The sequence below is a fragment of the Chaetomium tenue genome, assembly GCF_020726465.1.
Source record: "Chaetomium tenue strain MPI-SDFR-AT-0079 chromosome Unknown F5144scaffold_1, whole genome shotgun sequence".
Lineage (NCBI taxonomy): Eukaryota > Fungi > Ascomycota > Sordariomycetes > Sordariales > Chaetomiaceae > Chaetomium > Chaetomium tenue.
In genome coordinates this window covers 3,483,703-3,508,521 of record NW_027117329.1, presented here as the reverse complement: position 1 = coordinate 3,508,521, position 24,819 = coordinate 3,483,703, and the positions used below count along the sequence as shown (strand labels likewise).

Sequence of the window (24,819 nt, the reverse complement as noted above, 5' to 3'; positions counted from 1 at the left end):
ATATGTGCGGATTAGACGCAGAACATACTCCAGCGACAGCTGATGGTTAAAGATTTTCTAACCAAAGCTATCCTTGACGGAGGGGGGGATGGTAGATGGATTTAATCCATCGCTAGGCCCAACGGAGGGGCCAAGGGGTCGAGCTGGAGGGCCAGGGGGGATTGGCGGGTACCTTTTCACACACTTCATGTTGACCTCTTGCACCGCTCAGCGCATTAGCTGGTAGCGATTATTCCCCGCCGGCCCATCCTGGGCCCGGCATCACTTTAACGAGCGCTCGACGGACGTCGTCTGTACGATTGGCTCCTCCCCGACGACGGTCGACGAACATTCGTCGACTTCCCCGACGACGGACGGCGAGCATCAACATGTTCCCGGCCAAGTCACAAGTAGCGCAACGCGCACGGCAACTACAACGGTTTGCCGACTCCGGGCACGAGTTCTCCCGCAAGGCCACCGCAGCAGACATCTCCTTCGAGAAAGGCGGGAAATGACCTCCGCTTCTCTGCCCAGTTGGGCGGGTAATATTCTTCCGAGGTAGTCTTCATCGCTACCGGCAAGGATGATGCTCTCATCCTCGCTATCGGGGATGACGGTCTTCGAGTTGCGCTTGGCCGACTTTGGCGGTAAGCGTCTGGTTCCAATGGTGTACGTCGACGACATTGCTATCGGCTGGTTTGTCTTGACTAGTAGGGACGAGTATGTTTGAGTCTGCGCGAGAAATGAAATTGGAGATTCTGGTTGCTTCGCAGCGTCAGGATGGCTCTGGTACCATACCTCGCTGCTCGGTGGACGGCTGACGCTTGTTGACTTTGGCGTCGGTGTCGGTCATGGGGTTCTCGACCTCGTACTCGTGCACGAGATCTGAGGCGTTCTCAATGAGGTTTTCACGCGGGTACCAAGCGTTATGCTGGTTCCCGTACCCCTTCCACTTGATCAGGTACTCGATCTTGGGCTTGCCGGCGCGGACGGTGACTTTGCGTTTGACAATTCGTTCGACCTCGTATTGTTCGTCGTCGCTGTCATCCCCGGCTTCGATCACCCTTCCGGGTGCCGGGGGTTGGCGGCCATACGGATCCCTTCCGGCTGGCGCCAATGTGAGCTGCATGACGGATACCACGGGGTGGATCCTCCATAACGGCGGTAGGTCGAGTTCCACCGCAAGCTCGCCGACTTTCCTGGTGATGGCGAACGGCCCGGTACGCTGCTGGGACCACTTCCGGAGCGGTTTACCCGGCAAGTGGTAGCCGTGGTGGTATGGAGAGAAGAGAAGAGATTCCCAACATTTGGGTAGTTCCTGCCCTAGTCGCAGCGCATTGCGACGGCCGCGAGGGCCGTGGTAACAACTGCGGCAGGCCCTGCTCTCAGCCTTCGGCCTTTTCCGGTTCCCGGTCTTGCTCCTCCCTTACCTCCTCACTCTTTGGCCAAAAGAAAAGACGAACTCCAAGCGTACATGTAGGTGCCGCCGAAACCTTTGACTACAGGAACGAAAAGAAAGCCATTTGGAGGCCGATAGTCTACATTTCATTTGGCTCACTTTCTTTTTAATTTCTTTTGCTTGTTTTGCTTGACCTCTTTTTGGGGGGGGAGGGGTTTCTCTCCTCTTTCTCTTTACCTCTTTCCCATCTTTCCCTCCCTTCTTAATTCCTTGCTCCCCGTTTGAGTTCGGCTCTTTTTTTTGGCCAGAGCGTGTTCCTCAAGCCTCTTGAGGATCCGCGCGAACGCAAGGACAATACAGCGTGCAGTCCCGGGACTTCTGTCCCGCCCGTCAGCTTCGTTTGTATTTACAGACCAGTACTAAGAGAATTTTGGATAGTGGTGGTTAGGACGGCGTATATACTAGCGCTTTGATCCGCCGGTAGAGGTGATGCGACAACGGCCGGTTTACTGCATGGGGAGAAAGTTTACACTGGCTGTGAAGAATTGTTGCTCTCGATGATGATGGCCCTTCACCTTTTTTTGACCTGGTGTGTGAGACATCCTCGATGTATATGGGAACTGCTCTTAAACACTCTTAGGTTTCCTCAGCCTCGCCAGTTTGAGTGACAAGCTCAGGGAAGCTCATACGAGGGCCCAGAGGTTAGCCACCTCGCAAAGCCAGCTGATGGGGACAAAGACAAGGTGCCGAGAAGCCCACTGCTTGGCTTTAATGTACACATCTTTACCAAAACTTCAAGGGGCTTTTAAGTTCTCTTAAGCACCAAGAAAAAAGCTTGATTGAAGACATCTTTGATGTTAAAGTACGTCATGTCTCATTCAGCAGACCAATGCCAGCACCGGCCCGTAAGAAATTGTGAGCCAGTGTAGGTGCCAAAGCGCCCACCCCGGATGAGGTCACTCACACAGAAGAATCCGGAATCACCTTAAAAGAGTCTAGCAGAGGCGGCCACTCACGCGCCCTGGGACAACTATTCACCATGGCTCCTCAGAACGTGGGTCCCTGCCCCTCCTCTTTCAGTAATGAACTCTTCCCAGGCCTGGCCACCCTCTTCTTCAACCATTTCCTACACCTCGCATCATCCCTCCAGACAAGCAGCAGCACACATCACCCAAAGCCACCCATGAACGGGAGCAAGAAACCTGCCGCGAAGCGCCGCAAAACAGTTGCCTTCTCCCCCCAAGTCGAGATGCGCCACGTTGACGAGCACGGCGGGTCGGTCTTGGACGTCGAGACCCGGGACCTTCACCCCGCCAGCGACGAGGAAGACCCCGCCTACCTCGGCCTGACGAACGCGGCCCGCAACATCGACAAGAACCTCTGCTTCCTCTCCAAGACAGCATATGACGAGTACTCCATGCCGGTCACCGCGTACCCCGCCGACAAGACGTGGAAGTACGGCGAGCTGGACAAGTTGCTCCGGCACTACACGGATGGCGATATGGCCAAAGACATGTCGGACGCTGCCCATGTATGATTCTATTCCTACTGACCTGTAAATGAAAAAGAAGCTGACGGGTGGGACAGGAATTCCAGGGCCGTACGAGCTCTGTTTTGCTTGCGCTCTCCCGGATATTGAAGAGGCTCGAGGAGGTCAAGGAGACGCAAGACCGGGAGCTGGAAGAGGCCGAGGACAGAGAGGACGAGCAAAGCAGCGACGATGAGAGCGTTGAGGAGATGGTCGACCAGACTGAGGCGCAGGAAGACGAAGAGGACCATGATGTGACGGACAACAACAATAACGGCGACGGGGAGAATGCCGATGGCGATGCCGGCGAGGATGGGTATGCTGGCGATGGGGAGAGCGTCAGTGGCGATGAGGAGAGCGCCAGCGGCGGTGACGAGAACACCAACGAGGAGAGCGGCCAAGAGGACAGTGAGGACGAGCCAATCAGGTACATGGCGCCCAGAACTCGGAGGAACTACTGTCCAGCCAGAGGAAGAAGAATCAGCAGGCGTGGCTAGGAGAAGCACCGTTGAGGGAAATGGCAGCAATGAAGGCGCCAGCACGGGAAGCGGCAGGGGGGCGATGGCAGAGTCTCCAGAACATACATCGACCAGACATAACTACCAGCCGAGAGGATCTTAGCGACGGCTAGTAGATAGATGACAAATAAACCCCCCTCATGTTGCAGAACCATCATTTCCCACACAATCAAGGTCTAATCTTCTTAGCATCCGTCACATTTTCTAGAACAGCAGACTCCAAAGACGTAAAGTATCAAGGTAATTCACCAGTACCGGTACTGATGTTCAAGAGGAATGCCACCGGACACCGGTACAAGAAGCCATCGCTATGCCAATCTAAAACCCCAACGCCATTCCCCAGCGCCGTACCCCAGCCAATCCCCGCCGTCACACCTAGCAGTCAAGACATTGGCAAACCCACTCCCACTGCACCCACCGCGGCTCCTTTCCCAGGGCAACCTCGAGACACTTCTCCGGGCTCGACAACTCCAGCCCTTCCGTCTCCGCACCAGCCTCCCTCGTAACATAGTGCCCCAGCAATCTCAGCTTCACATCCCCCAGCCTCTCCAACGCGACCTCATCATCCAGATCCGTGACCACCGCGGGGGCGTCCATGGCCTGCCTGAACTGGCACAGAAACCGCATCGTCTTGGTCAGGCGGGAGTAATACTCCAAATCTACAGAATACGACGGAAACGGGCTGGTGGTGTACCACTCCCTCCCGACCCCCGCAACGTCCCCGTCCCCACCAGCAAACACACACCCTTGCCCTTGCTCTTCATCATCACCATCACCACCCCCCTCTATTGCTTCAACCCCCCCATCCTCACCCCCAACCCCCAACCCACCCCCACCACCACCACCACCCCCCTCAACCCCTTCAACCCCATCATCCACCACCGCCCTCCCCCCCACCAAATAAACCCCCTCCACCCCCTTCATCCCACCCCCCACCAACCCCACCAACGCACTCTCCACCTCGGGCGCGACCGCCGCACCCGGGAAGAGGAAAGCACACCCCTCGGCCTCGTCCAGCAGCGGCGCGACGTCGAGGCCGACGTGGCGCACGCCGCGCAGCGGGGCCAGTAAGGAGGGGTGGGCGTGCCGGGCGTCGGCGAGGGTGAAGAGCAGGGTGGAGGTGAGGGAGGCGAGGAGGAGCATGTCGGAGGTGAGGTTGAGGCGGAGGAGGCCGGCGGGTTTGGGGTTGTTGGAGGGGGGGTTGGTTTGGGGGTGGGCTGGGGGGAGGGAGATGGGGAGGGTGTCGGGGAGGGTGGTGGTGGTTGTGGTGTTGTTGTCGAGGGAGAGGAGTTCGTGGCGGGCTTCGGAGCAGCTGGCTAGGAGGGCGCGGGTGGCGCGGGTGGAGGCGGCGAGGTCTGGGGTGGGGAGGATGTGGAGGATTGGGTTGCTGTTCGGTTCAAGGGAGTCCGGTTCCGAGTCGGCGATGGCGAGGTGGACGCGGTGGACTCGGCCGTGGGAGCATGCCGAGAACATGGCTTCCCGCCATATTTGCAGACGGAGCTCCGCAGGGAGGTAGGAGAAGAGATGGAAGCTGCCGCCGTGGCTTTGTTGTGTCTCTGCTGGCGTGGATTTGGTGTTGCGGGCATGTGAAGGCCATTCGCTTGGTGTCTTGGGTAGGTCCCGGTAGGGGTATGGAGAGTATGGACGTCCGCTGGGTGAGCAAGCGGACTGTGACGTCAGCGCCCCGAGGGGCTGGCGGTGCCACGGCACATCGATGATGGTCAACTTTTCCTGCATGTTTACGGTTTGCATGTGGTCCAGTAGGGGCAGGTGGTTGGTCCGGTGCAACGCAATGGGCTATTCTGCCTTTTGGCCTTTTACGCCGTATAAGAGGAGCCTGTCCGGGTCGGGATGGACACCGGCCCTGAAACGGTTAGCCAACTGCCTCGCGAGCCACTTCCTGGCGACCGACAGTTGGGGTGGTGGGGGCCAGGCCTGGGTCGGACTCGAACTGGGGTCACTACCGTGCGGCTGTGGCCGAAGACGCGGGGACGGACCTGGAAGCGGAGTGTTTGCGCCGCCCCTGCACCGGTGGTAAATTACTAGTTTGTCGAGTTTCACTCACTAGCCGGCAGCCAAGTGAACTCTGCAGGACACTACCCGACTGGGCGTTGCTTATTTTGCGTGTCCGGCTTCCTTTCTTCCTTCTTGGTACGGAGCAGGGAGCATGTCTCTCTCGTGATCCCTCTTTCTCGTTTCCTTCTGAGGATCAGAACCCCAACACGTTCAGGATCGGGAGCCACATGTCAGACTGTGGCTGCCGAGTGTACGGTGCGTGAGGGTTGAATGGACTTAAGCCTTAGACCCGACGGAGCGGGCGAACCAAAGCTGCGGGAATGGGCGTTGGGCGGGCTCGGTAATCTGCTGTTTCGTCGATCGAGAAGAGCGGTCGAATAATAATCTGCAGGGAGACCCGTCAGACTGTCGCTCCCACGAGGCCACGAGGCAGGGCCAACCGACCCGACGCCGCTCGGAAGCGCTGTGTCCAAACGGGCCAAGCGCAACCGCCGCCTCCAAACCCGAGTGTGTGGCCCGATTATGTGACCGACACACACACACACACATACTGTGTACACATTGGCGGTTGGCAGTTGACGTCGAAGCGGCGAGGCGAGGCGTCGAGGCGGCGTACGCAAGGGAGAGAGAAATGCAATAATGCAAGGGTCGGTGCAATCTCCGCTAAAAATCGCAGCACTACGAATACACCGAGCTCATTAGCTCGTCAATTACCCAATCCATCCTCGCAAGCTCCAAAGCTCCAAGCTCCGAAAAGCTTCAAGCCCTCGCCGACAAAAAAAAAAAAAAGAAAGCCGAAAACCTTCGGGGTCCCGATGCGTTGCATGTGGAGTGGAACCTCAATGGGGTCCTGAATGGAGCTAAGCTCCCAGGCACATTCGTTGCAGGGCATGCCAAAGTGGAAATGGGAAATGGGAAAGGGGAAAGTGGACTTGGGCGGCAGTGCCGCGGTGTTCCTGGCTGCTTGTGGGTCTCACGGGAGCTTGAGTGCTTAACGAGCTTGAACTGGCCCGGATTGTGGGCCCCGGTAATTTGACCTTTCCGGAATCGAACCCCCGGATTCCAAAACCCAGGCAGCCCGACACGCGTGTCGATCAGCGGAAAACGCGGGGGTTACACTCGCGTCATCACCATGGGAATTACCAAGCAGTCCTTGGTAATCAGACGCGCAACGACAACGACATCGACGGTCGGCCTGGACAATGAGGTAGGGAGACAAAGAGAATATTGAGGGTTATGAACTAGGAACTGGCGGCCGGCGATAACAACGAGAACAGCATCACCGACACTCGCATCATCATCCACAGTTTAACAAATCGGCACTTGCCAAAGTCCAAAAGCAGTCACCACCATGAAGGTCATCGTCACAGGATGCAACGGTCTCGTCGGCAGTGCCCTGGTCCGGCAATGCATTGCAAATGACAACATCTCCCATGTATTTGCCCTGACCAGGAAGCCGCTGGACGAGGCCGTTGCCAAGAGCACCAAGGTCACCGTCATTCTCCACGACGACTTCTCCACCTACCCGCCCGCGCTGCTGAGCCAGCTTGCAGGGGCCGAAGCGTGTCTTTGGTGGGTCCCCCCCTCCCACTTGCCGCTCGAAACGCTCGAAACGGGCCATAGACACCAAAAGCCGACTCGGGAGTGCTAGGTGAAGGCTAGTTAGCTAATCGATCTGGCGATCATCGCGGCAGGGCCATCGGCGGCAGAGCAACCCAGTTCCCGGATATCGAGACGTACAGAAGAGTCTCGATCGACTACACCCTAGCGGGCGCGAGGGCCTTCCAGGAGGCGCTCGTGCCCCAGCTGCCCGAGGGCAAGCAGTTCCGCTTCCTCTTCTGCAGCGGCAAGTTCGCCGAGTGGGATCAGGACAAGCCGTTGCATTTCATGGCCGACACCCGGCATGTAAAGGTATGGACCGTATGGTGCTGTGTGATGTGCCGTCGAACGCCTTGCAGCGTTCCATCCCCCCTCCCCCATCCCCCTCCCCCCCCCCCACTATCCCTTCATGCAACCACGGCTAACTCCGTCACAGGGCCAAGTGGAAAAGGAACTCTGTGAACTCGCCGACGCCGACACCACCAAGCGCTTTGCCGTCTACAACGGCCGGCCAAGCGGCATCCTCCCCGCCGACGCCGGTCTGGCTGCGAGGGCCACAGGGAAGCTCTATGGTGCCATCAACGTGGACCGCCTGGCCAAGGCGTTCATCCGGGTGGTTGTCGAGGGCTACAAGGAGCGAATCATCGAGAACGAGGCGCTGCTGACGCTGTGATTGGTTTGGGGTTGTTTTAGCTTCGAGAGAGTTGGGTCCTTGGGGGGGGGGGGGGGTTGTTGCATGAGGAACCCGGCAGGTTTGAATCTGTTTGATTGGATTGGTTCTATGATACTGTCAAGAAAGTCGCCGTCTTTGTTTCCGAGCTCAGATTTCGATACGCCTGTGTGTGTGTGTGGATTAGTTGAATGGATGCTTGTGTTATTAATTTGAGCAGTTATGCTTAGAATGCGTCGGTAGTGCTGAGAAGAGCCCCCACTGAGCTTCAACTAGCCCCTTACCGCATCATGGCAAACACTGGTCGGCCCAAAGACTCCTGCCATGCTAGCACTGTTCGATGCGCCATTACTTGGAGGCCTCCTGTTTGAATCTACACTAGACATGCAAGACTAGCACGAAGCATGTTGATTTCGGATGATCCCGTTTTTCCAAGTGGGCAAGTCTCCACCGCGATACCACGGCGCCAAATTACGTAGCAAACAAATCACTCGTCCAGAAGCTCAACCCAGGAGGGGGGGCAAGAAGGGGGGCGGCGGGAACCAATAACTTCTTCTCTTCACTAGTTCAGACGAAGGTCGACGGGAACCAATAGCTTCGGTCCCGCGAGCTCGGGCTTGGGCCGAGGATGGGATCGATTCCGGACGGCAAGGCAGGACTCAAAGCCGATCGCCGTTTGAATCCCAACCCAACAGGGCGGATCAAGCCTCCCAAGTGCCGCTAGCTCGGATCCCTCTCCGGTCTGAACCTGTTTGATAGGCCCTGCGCAAGAGATATTGCGGGCGGGCGTGCCACCCGGCTGAGCTATGCAGGGCGACGCAGCCAGTCTGCGAGTGCCGCGCGCCGTGATTGGCTACCCGTGTGATGGACTCCAGCGCCATCCCTTCCCTTGGCTTCACCGGGGTCGATTTCGGGCATGGATGAGAGAGAGTGCGCGCCCAGGGGTGGTCTCGACTTGCTAGCGCCTACTGCGCCGTTTGCCGTTTTCCTGCGCGTGATGGATCCCCCGTGCACCAACCACTCGATGAAAGCTAACTTTTGGATGGGGGTGACATAACTAGTGCAGCCCAGAATGCCAGAGCATAGCTTTTTTTAACCTCTTAGTCTCTGTCTTGGTTACATTCTTAGAACCCCCAAGACATGCACGGATACCAACATGGGGCAGCTAGTGGGACTGCTAGTCATGCTGATCCGATGGTGGACGTGATGGTCCGTTTCCAACTGACACTAGCGCGCTGGCGATCCAGTCCTCGATTCCGGCCGAGCGATGCGGCAAGGCGCGGCGAAGGGCCGGAGTCGAGCCCGGGAATGCACGGCGACGGAAGCTGCCGCGGGAATATCGTTGGCCCCTGAGTGATCCCGACGAGCCCCTGGCCCTGCGATTTCGGTGAGATTGCCATGCCACTTCGTACACTAGACGCCTCTGGAAGTCTGACGTGTCTGCGATTGACAAAAGCCGGGGGGGGACGGGGGGAACTCGGATACATTTGTTGAGGCCCGCGATTGTTTGCCTAAGCATTGTTCTTTGAACTCGGTCTGGCAACCGAAATGTCATTGAGACATGCATGGCGAGTTGGCTAGCGTAGCCTCCCGTCACCCGGCCACCCCAGGGCCCTAACCAACCCCAAGTTACCCAACCACTCGGAAGCGAAATGCACTGGCCTGCCTCGGCCGGCTTTCCAAGGAGGACCTGCCTCTGTGATAATCCAGTTGGCCACGGCAACCAACTTTGTGAAGGGGTTACATCGTGTCGTGCAGAGCGTTGATATGCAGCTCCCTCAACCGTTCGGGGAGGTGGGCGTTCAGGGGCTAGCTCAACCTAATCTGTGCACTAAGTCGTTTCTGTCCTCCACCGAGCTCCGCGGTGGGGGCCAAGACAGGGCGAACAAGAGAGCAGGGGGGAAGTTAGCTAGCCGAAGAAGATGGCCATGATACCGAGAGGGAGGAGCAGGTGATGTGTCATGTGCTGGATCCCGAGGTCTTGAACAGGCAAATGCAATCTCGAAAGCAACCCGATGTTGGAAGATGGTCCAAAAAGGGTTCCAAAGGCGGGGGGGCATGTGCAATGCAAGCAGGGTCTCTGAGTTGCAGTGCCAGAGTTGTATCACAGTGTCATAGGCACAGTGCCACAATGGGGTCATCCAAGTGGTGGAAGTGGTGAAAGTGATGGGCAAGTGGAGGGCAACTGCGACCTGCACGAAGGGAAGTACAACGTCAGGCACGATGTACGATGTAACTACCGACTCCCATCTGGCAGGTGGCAGGTGCTACCGCTCCCGTTTGCGGGGTTGGTTCCGGAGTTGACTCCAGTTTCCCGTCGTTCGGCAAGCACTGCCAGACCCTGCAACTCGGCCCGAAGACCAAGACCAACCCAGGCCCATGGTATCGTGAGTGATGGCACAGGCACTGTTGGTCCGCTTCGGGAGAGCTGCATTGCGGACAGTGTTCCACAGCCAATTACATGTCTTGGAGTTGCACCCCGAGAACAATGCACAGCCAATCGCAACCGCTCTCGTCCAAACCAGGCAAAGTCAAGTGAACCAGCATTCTTGTCGCCCAGAATCTCGGGACCAGAGTTCTGCATTCTTGCGCAGGCCCCCACAAACGCTCCCTTCCCGCCTTCCAATGCTCATAGTTCATTTTTCGGGGTCTGCTAAGAGCAGCCAAGCTGGCCTGCAGCGAGAGGGTCCCCAGAAGCGGAAATCCAAGACCTTCCCAAGGAGCCAAGACATTGAGCTCGTGGTACGCTGTCGCCCCAACATCGAACCCCTGGTTGTTGAAAGTTTCCTCTTTGCTGTATGTACTGTGTTGTGTGTATTGCCGCCGGCAGTGCATGCAAATCAGTCAAGCTCGAGGCAATTGGGTCGCACTCCGAAGCGACCCGCCGTGCATCATTTCCCACGTTTGGCCTGCCCGAGCTCAGCTGCGTCCGGGTCTTGTCGGTCGCTGAGAAGGCCTGATTGGACAGGGGAACCGACGATGCACCAGGCAAGTCGCAACAAAAGCAGGTGCAGACCAGCAGAAGAACGACGGGCTTGGCATCCCTGGCTGGGCGCCTGGGCCAGGAGTCCAGGACCAACGCCTCCTGATCTCGCTCGCTCGTGTCTTTTTTTAATAAAAGTCCATTATCATGCCCGCCTTGTCTCGGACCAAGCCCCCGGAGCAGCCCCTCCATTCCTTATTCTCTACCAAGTGTATTTGCCCTGCGTTTTCGCCCTGCATCAGCGAAACACATAAAGATCTCGGCATCTCTCTCGCATGGCAGATTGTTTACCCCACCATCCCTGGCCCGTCTTTTGACTCTTGTGCTTTTTGAGTCCTCGGTTCCAATTACCTCTCTGTTACCTGGACTCTTAAAAGGTCGCGCATCTCCACTCCAACCTTGCGCAACGCTTTCCCCTCATTGCGTCCGCATTCGAATCATCATTGGGATATTAATTCCCATATTAATTCCAACACAACAACCACACACACACCGAAACCATGCACCCTCCAGCAGCAGCAAGACAGACTCCCCAGAAGGGCCAAGAGAATTCGCCAATGGATCTCGCACTCCACACCACCGACCTCCTCGCATCAACGCAAATACCACAACCACACCAAAACCACGACCCACAATCCGACACGGAATTGGAGCCATCATTATGTGAAGAACCACAAGACGACGAGCTCCCCGACCCACTACCGTTGATGCACTTCCCCCACTGCCGCCTGGAGATCACCACCTTTCCCACTCCCAACGGGCCCGGCAAGCTCGAGCAGATCGCCCTCCCCGGCTCCCTGGTGCGCACTCTCCTCTCGCGCTTCGAGACCGACCTCCAACAACACCAAGAAGAAGAATACCAATACCAACAACAACGACAACAACACCGCCGCACACCCTCACCATCACCAGCAGCAGCAGCAGCATCAAAACCCCACTCCCCACCATCACCACCAACCACCACCACAACAACAACCCCCACCACAGCGCCCCGCCCCGTCCGCATCCAACCGCACTTCGACGACGCCGCCGACTGGGTCTTCTCGCGCTGCCTGCTCGCCGATTTCACCGGCTTCCGCGAGGACGAGGCCGAGGCCCTGTCCACGGCCGCCGGCGCCGGCCGCCTGTGCTGCTGGGCGAGCGTGGTGCTGTCGCCGCCGAGGCGGAGGCGCAGTGGTGCGGGGACTGCGGGGGTCGGTGGTGGTGGGATGGGGTTCGGGGGGATATTTGGGGACGATGAGGATGAGCTGGCGGAGGAGGAGGAGGAGGAGGGGTTGCGGGGGTTGGGCGGGGTGAGTGGTGTGGAGGGTGAGGACGAGGGCAGGTGGGAGCTTGAGTTCGTGGTGCAGCGCGTCGGCGTCCGCGACCCCGGCAGTGGGTGGTGTGAGTGCTTTTGACATTGGCGGGTTTGGGGGTTCCCACGGTTAAGGGTTTGCTGGTCTGCATGGTCGAGTGTTTGTTTTGGGGTACTCTTTTTTTCTCTCTTGCTCTCTCTGTCCCTTTCCTTTTTCCCTGGTTTTACTGCTGTACCTTTACTGTTGGACTTGGATACCAAGGTGTGCGCTGCTACTTGCATTTTTACCCGGCCTCGGGAGATGGCGTTTCGGCTGTGTTGTCTCTGTACATACCACCATTCGGTCTTGGGAGCTCTCGAGACTCTGTATCAAACAATTTCTCCCCGTCTCACACTGTCGTCGATCCCCTGGGTTTGGCGGATGCTTCGGTGCCGAGAACTCCCCGGCGCTTATCTTTCTCGTCAGCAACCCAACGCTGCTGGGTTTAGTGAAATGCGCCGACCCAGCCAGATCCGGCCCTGTGGTCGAGCCCCGCAGTGCCTATCGTGGTAGCGGAGGACCGACCAGGACCAGGCGGTGAGGGTCTAGACGGGTACCTTACCCCTCGCCTACCACAAGATCCATGCAGGTCCATCCCTTGGTGCAACCCACGGACCCGGCTCCTTCAGTTCGAAGGGACCTGACAGCAGCCTCCGTTGGACTTCGTTTATCACCCAATCAAACCGTGTTTCTGTTTCGCGACCTAGCACGGGCGGCGCATGACCCTTACCTTAGCGTTGAGCCTGTTTGTCTCACCCGTGCCCGGGATTCACTTCGTCACGGTGAGCACTAAATCACACCGAGCCAAGTCCCAACCCGCCAGCCCGCTCGCGCAGCCCGCCAACCCGCCAACCCGCCGAAAAGGGCACAAGTTGACTTGTTTATCTGAGACCGACCCGGGACCACCACACCCAATCCCGCTGTGCCGCCGGCGCGCGTGGGCTGACGCTGCGGGGGCCGCAGCGTCCGACGGTCATGCCCCCTCGGACCCGACCCCATGGCACCTGCACCACCCTTAGCGCACCGACATCCAAGGGCTCGGTCCAAGACAAGGTCAGCCAGCATGGATGTTTTCCCGGGGCGGAATGGCGTAATCCCATTGATGATAACATGCCGGGAAACGTCTCAATTCAAAGGCGATTTGTAACGCTGCCGGTTTATATCCGACACAGAATGATGTGATGCTCCAATGGTAGCTTGAAGATAGTGTACGTACATGTACGCGCAAGTCGTTGTTGGTTGCTGACCAAGGCTTGTTGCTCCGAAACACCCCGTCCGTCTTTTCCCCCGGCCGCGTTTTACCCGGCGAGGTTGGTTGGTTGGCGTATGCATGATTGTGTCCTTCGGAAGCTGGGTCCGTAGATGGTATCCGGCTCGCCATTTTCCGTTGGTTGGGGGCGGAAGGAATGAATGGATGGATGCGAGAGGGGCTTCGGACGGGTTCTGGGCTAGCATGCAACTCCTGGTTTGTTGACGAGTAGGCTTCCTTGTGATGGGGCCCGCTGGTTCTCGAAACGGAGACGTCTGTGTCGTGCCCGGGCCGAGCGAGAAGCGTGTCGGGGCAGAGATGGAATGGTGTTCGATGCTGGCCCTTGACGCTTACGGGGGGTTGCTCGTGCATACCTAGCGAAGGGAGGGCAGAGCTAACAAGAAACCCATGTTTCCAAGGATCTGGGCTTGTGTGGCATTGATAAAGCTTGTTAACCACTAAGGTTTCAATGATACTTTACATGATAGAGAGCGAACCACTCATGCTGCCAGACATTAGAACACATAATCTGGCACGGCCAAATCGTCAGTTGTAAGACGTAAGATGTTTGCGAGGCGTAAGGCGACTGCTAGGCCTTAACCCCCAACTTCCGATACGACAGAGACGGAGGTCGGCTTATGGGAACACAAGATAACGCAACGCATAACCTCATATAGCATGAACTACTCGTCAGCGATATGGAACCATGAAAATGCACCATTGGCGTCGTATCAGAGTTCTGCGGTTCCTAACCATACTATCGCCTGCAAGCGCCCAGTAAGGGGCTTGGGGGCATAGCGTTGTTATAGTTTATGCAGGGTCAAGGGGTAGCTGGACCAAAGTCGCGCTTTGGGCTATAGCACTGAGTGCTAGCAAACATTGCCACATCATAACGATCAACGTCTAGGATTGGGTTTTCTGTGGCTAGGACCCTGCCTCCGGTTAGCTCCTTTCACTTCTGCATGGATAGACCACCGAAAAGCTAGGGTTTACGGTAGCAAATCATATTCAAGTGCATTATGTGGCATGAGGTAAAAACAACACCAGCATAGGAATTACGTTTCAAACAGGGGCATCATAAGACGAACCCTCTATTGGCCCTGAGCGGTGTCGATCTATAGACACCTCGCTGGGTCTGTTCCAGACCTTTTGTCTCGCACCACACCACTCGGCGTCATTGTTATGTGTATCGGTCGATTTAGCAGAGGCCGGTCGCATGACTTGTCTCACATGCCCGCGGAGAGGGGGTGGTCGATGAAGGACGTGTCAAAGACCCCGGGGAAGGCTGCAGCGATTGGACCCCAATCACTTGGTTAACAAGCCGGGCTTGGTGCACTCAAGCCCCGGAACTTTGGTAATGGCCGGTGCCAACCTATCGGGCTCACTATGGGACGCCGCTGTCTTAGTCGTGGGACAACGCGACGGGCCGAGTTCCTACGAGACAACCGCTGCCGAGGGACCCCGGCACTTCCTGTTGGGAGCCCCGCTCTCTTGTCTCGTACATTTGGGGGCCGTTGATGTGGTAGGAATAGCGGATACCCTATTCACTCACATGGGTCTCTTTTATTGTATTTTCTCCTCCTTCTTTTGCCGCTCTCTCGTTCAGCTCGACTCCCAGAGCCCGTTCCAATGGATAACGGATGGTATTCCGCCCCTTATGAAGAGCAGTTGGCCGGAGGAAGTTACCGGAGGAAACGTTCCAGTTGGATGGAGGAGTCGGCGAAGATGCAAGAACGCTAATGCACGGGTAACCTAGAAGGGTAACTGTAATTCGGGCCGGTCCCGCGGAGATGCGAGTCCTTTGTGAGCGTCCATTGCTGGCCGGGGACCTCAGATCAATCGTGAACCCCGACACGACGCCAAGTAAGGTAGCTAGGTAGAAGAGGGGAGCTTCTCCTGTGTTCGAGACTTTGAGTCTTACTCAGTTGCTCTCACCGAGATGGCGGGTCGGCGTGGTCTTGGTGGTCCGCAGAAAATGGCCCCGGGCCGTGCCCGAGGAGCCCGTTCTCGCTTGTTGAGCCCCAGCCGGTCCGGGGTCTTCGCCTCTCGAAAATCGGGACTCTTTGGCCCTTCCTGGAAGGAATCGAAGAAAATATTGGAAGCCTGGTGGTCTTGGCACCACGGGACTCGTACACGGTATTTTTACAGCAGTGACGGGCCAGGGAAGGGGTGGTTGAGACAGGATGGAGCCAGGAATTTCGACAAGATCTTTTGATGCTGATCTCTTTGCGATCCTTTTCATGCACATGCGCCCGCCGGTTTCGCTCCTGGCTTCGGGGACGCGGCCTGATCACAAGCGAGAGACATGCGACGAGCTCCTTTCCTTTTCTGGGGCGGTAAGTTACGAACACGAAATACCCAACTTCAGAACTCAGCATTGAGGGTTAGGGTCGGTTTTGAATCAGAGTGGTCCCCGACTGCTGAGAAAAAGCAAAGGTTGTTTCAAGTATAACCAGGGGTTACCGCGGATGGTAAGGGCAGCTAGACCTGAGATCGGCAGCCTAGGTGTCGTAGAGGGATCGGATAGATAAGCCAGAGTTGTGTAATATGACCGTGTAGAAGCAGAAGTTCGGATAGCCCCTGACCCCGTGTAGTAATAAGGTCTGCTGGCAATGAAAGGGGCGAGGGACTGGACAACCTACCAGGTAGTCACTGGTGTATCTCGAAGAAGGAAAAGAGACAGGCGCCACGCGGGGATACCTGTCACCTGCCAAAGTGCCGGTGTATATCTGAGTGTTCCATTACTTCCCAATACCTCTAAAGAAGGATACCCCTGGCCTCCACCCCTTCGTTGTTTGATAGCAATGCCGCCCATGGTAAGTCCTGAACTCCATTTTATCCCAATCCTAGAAGCCCAACCAAAGCAAAGAATAACCTCCCATCTTCCCGTCATAGTCCTTCTAACCTCTTCCCCCCGTCCGCACCATCCCGGCATGGAACGACGTTTCCTTCTCCCTCCTCAGGTCCTCTACCTCCCTCCTCAACCGCTCCGTATCTCCCTGCAGAAACTCAATCACCCTCTGCGCCTTGCTCAGCACATCCACCTTGCTCACCCGTCGATTATTTTTCCCTTTGACAGCACCACCACCCCCGCTCCTACACGTCCCACTATCAGCCCCGGCCGAAGGGCCCTCGTGGTGTCCCTCCTCGTCACCTAGAATCCCTTCCGGTAAGGCGTCCAGCAGCGCCTCAAACCGCGCGTGCAGCCGGTGTCGGTACTGCTGTTCCACTAGGTTGTGGTTGGTGCGGGCACGCTGGTGGGCGGGAGACTCGCCCGGTTTGAGGGAGGGGGTAGGTCGTTTGACGCGGCGGGCGGCGGTGCGGAGAGTTGCGCTTTTTGTGGAAGTTGGGGTTTCAGGGTCTGTCGAAGAGTGCGGGTTGGTTCTGGGTTTCTTGTCTGTAACTGGTGGGAAGTTGCCGCCGTGGGAGGGGGAGTGTTTTGTTCTTTTGTGGGCTTGTTGTCGCTGCTGGGAGCGGGAGAGAGGGCGTTTGCAAGGGGGGTATGGGTGTGATTGCGGGGTATTTGTCTGCTTGAAGGCTTCGGCGCTGCCGGGGGGAATACGTTCAACAGCTGTGGTGGGGTTGGGTGGAGGAGCGAGGTTAAACGCCTGGGCTAGGAAATTCCCGTTTGTCCTGCTCGGATCGGGAGTCTGGCCAGGCCAGGGGGCGCTGAAGTCGGGCGCCAGTCCGTTTGGGACCGATGTGCCTGTAGGACCTTCCGAGTAGGTATGGTCGAAGCTTAGCGGGAAGCCGGTGTTCCCAACCCAGTCCTGGAAGCCGGCATCAAAGATAACTTGCGTTGTGGTGTTGGGAGTGTAAAGTAACTGGTTATGGAAACCGACAGCCACTGGTTCGCCAACAGCCGGGCTTATTGGGCTGGTTGGAGCCCACGATCCGGCGACGGATGAGGCATCGTGGTTCGGCCAGTGGGGCGGCGATGCTGCAGGAGCTGTTGGTGCTGGACTGGGCAACCCACAAGAGTGAGCCGGTCTCCGTTTCTGCGTGTGGACGTAGAGTCCACCGAGGCGGGAGGAGTGACCCGACGCCTGACTGGATGCCCACGAGCCGCGTTGGCCATTGGAAGGCGGCTGGGCCATCAGACCCGAGGGCATCATATTACCGTGTAATCCATCGGATGCCTGAGAGCTTGTCAGTCATCACTCGGTTTGCATTCGACTCACCAGCACGATGGGCCGGGCTCGGTGTTGGTTGGGTGTCCCAAGAACAGCTTGACGGCGGGGGAGCGTCTAATAATATTCGTACCTGAGCTGGCCCATCCGCAGGCCAAACGTAATCGTGATTCATTGTGCTCCCTCGTTTTTAAAGGAGGGTTGGGTGGTTTGCCTCGTTGTTGGTTGCGGTCGTGGAAAGAGGGGATGTGGTATGGGTAAGGTGGCACTGGGGGGATTTGTTGCAACCCGTACCGATACTGAGGAACCGAGGGCCCGACTCCGGCCCAAAAAAGCGGCGGGATACCGTGAGATTTGCATTGGACGGCAACCCTGAGGTCGCACTGCTGCCGGTACAGGTTGAGTTCCGCGGTCGAGTTACGTGCGTGGGAAAGACGGGGCACGCCTCGCGAGAGCCTGCTCGAGCCCTAAGAAGCACCTCTAGCAGATAGGGTGCTAATGCGGCTGAGCAGCTCTTTCTCTCTTGACACTCATTGCCAACGTGTGTGACGGTGTCTTTGTGGCACCACCAGGCCTGGTAGTAGCGGGATTCCGCCAGGTGCTGCAGCTTCCACTTCGTTGGCTGGGCTTGGGCCGCTTGGCCACGGATTGGGGGGGTAACGGTCCGCTATGTACATGCTGAATGTTCCCTGCCAGCAGCCAAGCACACTGGCACGCCCGCACATCCCCTCCGTCTCTGCAGTGCGGAGGATGGGCGCAATGCAGTGTCATTCAAGTGGGTGACCGCCCACTACGATTGGTCTTGAACGACGGCGCCCAACCCACCAATAAGGGCGCCCATCGCCAGCCGAGCAATGCCCGCCAATCCGGATTCTGGCTTGGTCCTTGGGGCCCTTCATGAGGCTCCCGGGTGGCATACCCATGGCTGACCATGACCCCTGGCCAGCTATACCAGGGTGAAGTTGATGACCGCGCCAACAATCAGTGCGATGTGACATTGATCGAGATAAAGCTGCAAGTCTTGTACCCTTCCTCAGTTGGCGGGAGATCGCAATCCTGTGCCTAGAACGCGAAAGGTTTCCTCGGGATCGACGTCTGCTGCAACGTCCGGCATGGCCGAGCTTCCCTGCCGGCAAGTATGTAGGTATGTACACGCTGTGGGAATAGAGGAGGGTTGTGTGTTTTGCCGACAAAGGGCCTTCGGGCAAGCAAGGCTACCTGTCCCTCTGTCTGCATGCTTGCATGGTTGGCCTGCTGCTGCTCGTGGTGAATGTTGGGCCCTTTGATGTTGGCCGGGAAGCTGCAGGAGAACGCTTCGTGTCGCCGTCTCAGAGCGGAAAAGGCAGGCGACGGTGATCTTCTCCTGGGCCAGACTGGTCTGTCCAGTTCGGGGCACATAACCGAGTTCCTCTGCAGCGTCCCCTCCCACGTCCCGGCTCAAAACGCGGGATTGCAGGCGTCCAGTGCGACATGCGGACCAGGGGGGGCCGGGGCAGCCAAGACCGCACCTGGGCGGCGCTGGACTCAGAACAGCGGTTTTCAGCGATCAATGGCAGGTCTGGGTGACTCGGGTGACTGGGTCCCTGAGGGACACACTGAGACAGTCACCAACCACGCACCGGATTTGTGTACCCTGTCAAACCGGCGAGATGGATGTTGCCTCGAATGTGGGAGCGACACCTGGACCAGGTGCATGCTGTCCCACCATCCCTCCCACCTTTCTCGATATGATTGCTCGAATTTGCTGGGTTCAGGCGACGGTGGCGGTTGTATTCGTGCGCTGGCTTCCCCGACGGCCGAACTTTTGAGCGATGGAATTCCGAGCGCAGAAATCGATCTCCTCCCTGCTTGCCGCATCTCCGGCAATCACCAGCAACGAGTGCCGAGCACTGACGGCCGGCTGAGACCTAACAACCGTGCGAAGTTTGGACTCGACAGACCTGCGAACGAGCGACGGGGACCTCAGCGGGGACGACCACTCAGCAGTGTGACGGTGCGCGGCGCGCCGAGGAAAACTCCAACCGACGGAGACCTACGTTTGATTTTCTCAAGCGAACGCCGTTTCGCAAGGATTGCAACTCCCGATGGGCGATGCCGCCGAGAGCCGAGCCGAGAGGTGGCACTTCGGTACGAAAGTAGTTTGAGGGACATGGGAGGCTTCTGCTCTTGGAAAGTTCAAGGCTGGATCTGGAAAGAATTGAATTTTTCAAGTCCCCGACACTAGACCCCAGGGGCCCAAAAAGAGAAAGAGCGACGGTAAGGATAGGGCGGCGGTGGGACATGACCAGCACCAAACAGCTTCTCGCCAATGGGAGCTTTGGAGCAGACAAATAATTCTGCAATACCCCCTCCTTCTGCTCCTTCCACCCCAAGCCGCGTTTCTAGTCAGCTCGCCACGCGATTGCAAGCCTGCAAGCTGCAAGCCCGCGAGACCAGCACCCTGTTCGTTGCCGGTTCAGAAATGCCCCGATGTCCCCGTCCGTTCAATGGGCGACGAGGTTGATGGGTTAGACCGAAGCGAGATGCAGCGGATGCGCCGGAACCGCGACCATTCTTGGATCATTCTTGACGGTCAAGATGCATCATAATACTGTGCACATACTTTACAGATTACAGTTTTTGTAGCTGCATGTACGCCAGCTATGCCGCGCTTCCAACCAGGCTGACCCGTCATTTAGTCTAGCGGCAACGGCGCTTCTGTTCCTGAGACAACGTGTCTGAGAAGAGGCCTACTTTTGACCGCTGTTCGCAGACCTCATCCATGTCCCCACTGTGGAGCAGAGCTGTCCGCGAACTGCCTGGGGTGGCCGTCGATCGGCAAGCGCCCGAGCACAAGCTCCGAGACTAATTCAACGTCGCTTGGGAATCCGGGTGTCTTAGTTGTGTTTCTTGCTTTGCGGACGGGAGGGGATCGCGCCTCAGGCCAACCGTGTTGCCGTATTTCCATGGCTGGTGAGGCGGTCTGTCAGCGAATGCCGGCTCCCCTCGCGCTCTCTTGGTTCGCCAAATCCAACAAATAGGCAACCGTACCGATTTGTTGGCTCGGTTGCACTGCAGCCGGCCCGGCATGGTCCTGCACCCAAGACATACCGAGATCGGGGCTCGTCAACTCTTTTGCAACGTCCGGCTGGATTTTACTAGGACGGCGAGGTCATTTCTGGCTTTCTGCCCGCCAGACACCTCCCGTGTAGCTCTTCTAGAACGATTCAAGCCGCGATGAGACCTCTCGGGAGCTCCCGGCTGCTTTTACCCCAAATGTCTCGCTGGTTAGATTGTCGATCTCGGTTTGTGCCAGCCCCGCCCCCCCCCCAAAACGAGTCCAAAAGAGGACGGCCGTGCCCCCGGCATATCAAAACACAGCGCTGCCGCCGACTACCCACGCCCCGAACATCCGGTCATTCGTCGGCGCACGATAGCGAGATTGCAGGCCAAGCAGGGGTTTTTGCATACAGAGCATCGGACCGCACGGTCTTGAGAGGGCGAGGATCCCAATCTCCAACTTCTCGGTCCCAATAGCACGCTGCATGTCCTGCATGCATGCAACATTCGATATCGCGGCTCGGACGTGTCAAGCCAACGAGCCGAATAGCGTCGCCCAGCCCAGGGATGCGTGGTGCCACGCTGTTCTTTCTTCCCGCTCTTCTCCAAATCCCGATTGATAGGCGGATCCAATGAGGGAGTGTATCCCCGACATACGATTGAGGAGACTGGGGCGCACTGGTGATGGCCTGTGGGTGCCAATTACGCTGTGATAGGTAATGAGGGTACATATCCCAGCCACTGACACTGTTAGCAAAGCATGCCAAAGAGCAGAGCGGGGTAGGTTGCAGCACCCCGCGGTAGACGAAGAGTGAGGCTGGCGTGGACCGAATGCCCTAACCACTCAGCTACTGGTATCAGCACGACCAAACTGAACACAAAGTCGCCATAGGCGGACCGAAGGAGCAGGATCGAGATAATGAGCCACGACCTTGTCACCGCCATCAAATATCGCGGCGACCCTGAAGCTGGAAACGCATCCACTCTCATTTATGTCGGGAGATCAGGCATTTGCAGGGCTACTTTTCTTTTCTTTTTTCCTTTTTAAGGGGGTTAATCTTGTGTCATGCATAGCTGACGAATGACGAGATAAAAAGCAATCATCAAGTCACGAATGAACGGCCCATGATCCCCGTGACTGCAACAGTGGTGGACGTGTCAGGGGAAGAAGAGCGGTTTACCCTCGAGAGCCACGGGTTCCACTACCACACTCACACAAGTGCCGAAAAGAAGTTGGGCGATGGCCAAACAATCCACAACCGCTACTACCCCAAGTGCGAGCATCACCTCAAAGACATGTAAAGACTCACCCGCCCAGTCCAAATCCTAGGGAATGAACCGAACTCGCCTTTGGACATACCGTCAACACTCTACCGAGCACGGGCGCCTCCCAGCTCATCACCTTTTGCCACCGAGTGCGTTGCGGGACGGTGGTAGGGCTGGCCACCGCTGGTACTTCAGGTACCGGCAGACGCCGGCAAGGTGGTGCTCATCAAGTTTTGGGAGCGATGGGGGGAGAGGGGGTGGGGGCGGTGGGTGAGGTGGAGGATTTGGGGGCGGAGGCCGGGAGAGTGTGAAAGTGAGGTGTTTGGCTTGTCATGAGCAGGGTTGAGTGGCGTGAGGAATCGTGGACGGGTTCAGTCAGCCACAACAAATCTGCCGGGGGGCGGCCCTTGAGAACATGATGCGAGGGGATGGTAGATTAGCAACTACAGACCAGCTTTTCGAAAAGAAGCCCTCCCGTCCATTCCGCGCCGAACTCCAGATAAAGAGAGAGATTACAGTTTAGGAACCCGACGAGAATGCAAAGGAAAGAATAAAAAAAGAACCTATAGAGTGACGGATACTCCCTGTCCTACGACAGGAGTCCGACCTTCACCGCACCGCTCAGCCGATACGGTAAGCATCGTACACTATCTCGGCACCGCGCCGGCAACCGCTGCCGAGCCAGGTGCCCGTGTTTATCTCCTGGTAGCGCTCGTCGCCCGTCTCGAGCTCCATGGTCACGCGGAGCCGGTACCTATGGGCGGCCACGTTGTCCGCGGCGACGGGGTCTTGCAGCCTCTCCATGACGTCGCGTTCGCCGGTCAGCCATCCGGTGATTTTGCAAATGATCAGCGCGGGGTGTTCGTCGTTGGTCTGCATCAGGTACCGCGCGTCTATGCGCGTTGCGGTGTCCTTGACGGTTGTCTGGACGTCTTGCCCACTCGGCTGTGGGATCGATGCCGTTAGCTTTAATGTGAAACGTAAGGGGGGATGTGCGGCAACTCCTTACCAGAAGTACACCCTTCCCCCAACTGCCGGCCCACTGCCCACCAATACAGGAGATCCAGCTCTGGCGACCTGCCGGGCCGGAGCCCACATTCAGCTTGGGCTTGACTCTTATGCTCATTCGAAAATCGAGATCGAGAGCGGGGGCAGGCAGTGCCAGCGAGCTCGCAACGTCGTCCTCGTCGAACTGGTGACGGAGATTGTTGGCCGGAATCTTATCCTTCAGCACGGACTGATAGCCAGCGCACGCCATCAGATGCTCCCTCTGCCTGGATGTATTCTTGGCGCGGACTTGGTTGCAGTAGATGCATCGAGCTGACATGCACTTGTCGTCCTCCTTGGCCCGGAACTCGACGAAGGCTGCGTGGACATCGCGAAGGGGAATCTCGGGTAGGTTCGAAGCCGGGGATTGCTTCGTCTTTTGCTTTTTGGCTGCGGGTGTCCCCTCGACTCCCAGTGACGGGCGGCTGTGGCTTGGTGACCCATTGATGCCGGGATTTGGCATGAAGCTCAAGTTCGTATGTTCGTTGGCGACGTCATCGTGACCGTAGGAAGCAACGACGGGCGGGATGGGGGGGATAGGCGGCGGGTGGGATGCGTGTTGTGGGTGTGGTGCATCGTGGGCGGTCGGGTGCTGCGGAGGGGGAGGGGGCGCATGTCCCTGTGGCCCGGGAGCGGGAGCTGGTGCTGCTGCAACTGATGCGGCCGAAGCCTGCAGAGCGACTTCGGGGTGGGCTTGGAGATATGGGGCGCACTGGAGGAGGTGTTGCTTCTGGCGGGTCGTATTCTTTGCTCTGACCTGCTGGCAGAAAAGGCACTGCACGGAAACGCATTTCTGGTCATCTATGCATGTGGGGACGGGCAGAAGTCAGCCTCCAGGATGCTCAGCGCGATGGGTAACATACTGTCAATACGGGAACGGGTTACTACCCGGGGGACAGGGAGACGGGAATACTCACCACCAGCGCGAAACTCGACGAAAGACGTATGCACGTCCTGATCCACGTGGCGCGGCATGTTTCCGAGATGAGGCCGGCACCACTGCTATCGACGGGATACAGTCGATGTTGGCGACAGACTTCGTATTGAGATGACAGAAACGACGCGTCGCGGCGGAACAGCTTTGGAAATACCGTAATCAAGTGCAGATGTCACGTGATGATAGGCGAGCCAGGGTCCAACCATTTTCCCCCATGCGTTTCCCATCACACATTTCCTCGCTGGCAATAATGACGAAGATTCTCGGGCAGTATCCACTTCCTTGCGATCAACATATGTGCCGGAGAATCATCATACCATGATTTTCTAGATTATATTCAGGGTCTTTTTATCTGTGCCAATTTACCCAAATCGGGCCCGGGCGGCGGGCCCAGCAAAACCACATCGTCCACAAGCCGGTGACTGTCAAACAACACAAGTGACAAAAACTCGCAACTAAAAATCCTTTTATCCGATATGGTTGTGTTTGCAAAAGTTGAGCAAGCTCGATGGTGGAAATCAGCTGAGAAAGTGGCGGAAGGGGCGTGACGTAGATGACGTGAAGAAAAAATGGGTCATCCATGGTGTGGGAAACCGCAACTAAGTGGTCTCACCCTTCAATTTCCCTCTTCAATGCCAGAGGGTATGGTGCCCATCCTGGTATCAACGGGCTCGGTGGTGGGGGAGGAGTGAGGACGGGCAACGGTGAGATAACGGCGATGACCCCCTCGTCGTTTCCCCAATCAATGCTCGGGAGATCTGCGCGGGTGGCATTGCATCCATGTATCTAAGTGCGGAAATGCGCCTCGTGATGGTAATTAGGTAATGCGGGTAGCGTTACCTGCTCACTGACGAGGCCTGGACGCAAACTGTATGAAAGTCGGCAAGGCACGGAGGATTTACCAGCGTTGCACGCTGGTTACCCAAACAACGGGATTCCCTGACGTGCTAGTACCGTCACTGAGGCTGTCGAGGGCGCCTTACATGACACAGGATTGTCGGCCACAGGCCTGATCGAATCGCAAAGTCAGTTTTGCGCTGAAGAGCGAGCTTGTGCGTCTCGTAAGATCGTGACGTAACCAAATCGGCGAGCTCCGCGAATGCACTTAGGTGGTGTCATAGTTGT

The 24,819-nt window shown here is 57.4% G+C and overlaps 10 protein-coding genes across 10 annotated transcripts; 5 read left to right on the top strand and 5 right to left on the bottom strand.

The window, feature by feature from the left end:
• Positions 1 to 2,417: 2,417 nt before the first annotated feature.
• Positions 2,418 to 3,403, top strand: F5144DRAFT_479620 (uncharacterized protein; the record flags this gene model as incomplete). The annotated part of the gene is made up of 2 exons (XM_066785178.1): positions 2,418 to 2,909; positions 2,966 to 3,403. The coding sequence occupies 2 exons, from the start codon at positions 2,418 to 2,420 to the stop codon at positions 3,401 to 3,403; spliced, it is 930 nt and encodes a 309-aa protein (XP_066648692.1).
• Positions 3,404 to 3,799: 396 nt separating this feature from the next.
• On the bottom strand, positions 3,800 to 5,449 carry F5144DRAFT_637128 (uncharacterized protein; the record flags this gene model as incomplete). The annotated part of the gene is made up of 2 exons (XM_066792646.1): positions 4,361 to 5,449; positions 3,800 to 4,054 (listed from the first exon to the last, which is right to left on the bottom strand). The coding sequence occupies exons 1-2, from the start codon at positions 5,174 to 5,176 to the stop codon at positions 3,800 to 3,802; spliced, it is 1,071 nt and encodes a 356-aa protein (XP_066648691.1). The 5' UTR covers positions 5,177 to 5,449.
• A 1,017-nt stretch (positions 5,450 to 6,466) lies between these two features.
• On the top strand, positions 6,467 to 7,768 carry F5144DRAFT_556063 (uncharacterized protein). The gene is made up of 3 exons (XM_066787955.1): positions 6,467 to 7,012; positions 7,135 to 7,351; positions 7,476 to 7,768. The coding sequence occupies exons 1-3, from the start codon at positions 6,792 to 6,794 to the stop codon at positions 7,710 to 7,712; spliced, it is 675 nt and encodes a 224-aa protein (XP_066648690.1). The 5' UTR covers positions 6,467 to 6,791; the 3' UTR covers positions 7,713 to 7,768.
• A 2,525-nt stretch (positions 7,769 to 10,293) lies between these two features.
• On the top strand, positions 10,294 to 11,050 carry F5144DRAFT_43710 (uncharacterized protein). The gene has a single exon (XM_066784934.1). The coding sequence runs from the start codon at positions 10,335 to 10,337 to the stop codon at positions 10,944 to 10,946; it is 612 nt and encodes a 203-aa protein (XP_066648689.1). The 5' UTR covers positions 10,294 to 10,334; the 3' UTR covers positions 10,947 to 11,050.
• Positions 11,051 to 11,192: 142 nt separating this feature from the next.
• On the top strand, positions 11,193 to 12,567 carry F5144DRAFT_543447 (uncharacterized protein; the record flags this gene model as incomplete). The annotated part of the gene is made up of 2 exons (XM_066787250.1): positions 11,193 to 12,075; positions 12,494 to 12,567. The coding sequence occupies 2 exons, from the start codon at positions 11,193 to 11,195 to the stop codon at positions 12,565 to 12,567; spliced, it is 957 nt and encodes a 318-aa protein (XP_066648688.1).
• Positions 12,568 to 12,642: 75 nt separating this feature from the next.
• Positions 12,643 to 13,785, bottom strand: F5144DRAFT_556059 (uncharacterized protein). The gene is made up of 2 exons (XM_066787954.1): positions 13,163 to 13,785; positions 12,643 to 13,079 (listed from the first exon to the last, which is right to left on the bottom strand). Exons 1-2 carry the CDS (start codon positions 13,645 to 13,647, stop codon positions 12,908 to 12,910), a joined length of 657 nt encoding a protein of 218 aa, XP_066648687.1. The 5' UTR covers positions 13,648 to 13,785; the 3' UTR covers positions 12,643 to 12,907.
• Positions 13,786 to 16,175: 2,390 nt separating this feature from the next.
• Positions 16,176 to 17,580, bottom strand: F5144DRAFT_479561 (uncharacterized protein; the record flags this gene model as incomplete). Its single annotated transcript, XM_066785174.1, has 2 exons — positions 16,176 to 17,414; positions 17,539 to 17,580. The coding sequence occupies 2 exons, from the start codon at positions 17,578 to 17,580 to the stop codon at positions 16,176 to 16,178; spliced, it is 1,281 nt and encodes a 426-aa protein (XP_066648686.1).
• Positions 17,581 to 18,675: 1,095 nt separating this feature from the next.
• On the top strand, positions 18,676 to 20,088 carry F5144DRAFT_588876 (uncharacterized protein; the record flags this gene model as incomplete). The annotated part of the gene is made up of 5 exons (XM_066789978.1): positions 18,676 to 18,834; positions 18,887 to 18,961; positions 19,010 to 19,180; positions 19,279 to 19,532; positions 20,022 to 20,088. The coding sequence occupies 5 exons, from the start codon at positions 18,676 to 18,678 to the stop codon at positions 20,086 to 20,088; spliced, it is 726 nt and encodes a 241-aa protein (XP_066648685.1).
• Positions 20,089 to 22,331: 2,243 nt separating this feature from the next.
• F5144DRAFT_480655 (uncharacterized protein) lies at positions 22,332 to 23,732 on the bottom strand (the record flags this gene model as incomplete). The annotated part of the gene is made up of 3 exons (XM_066785242.1): positions 22,332 to 22,655; positions 22,720 to 23,558; positions 23,621 to 23,732. The coding sequence occupies 3 exons, from the start codon at positions 23,730 to 23,732 to the stop codon at positions 22,332 to 22,334; spliced, it is 1,275 nt and encodes a 424-aa protein (XP_066648684.1).
• Positions 23,733 to 23,940: 208 nt separating this feature from the next.
• Positions 23,941 to 24,782, bottom strand: F5144DRAFT_556037 (uncharacterized protein). The gene has a single exon (XM_066787953.1). The coding sequence runs from the start codon at positions 24,274 to 24,276 to the stop codon at positions 24,043 to 24,045; it is 234 nt and encodes a 77-aa protein (XP_066648683.1). The 5' UTR covers positions 24,277 to 24,782; the 3' UTR covers positions 23,941 to 24,042.
• Between the last annotated feature and the right edge of the window lie 37 nt (positions 24,783 to 24,819).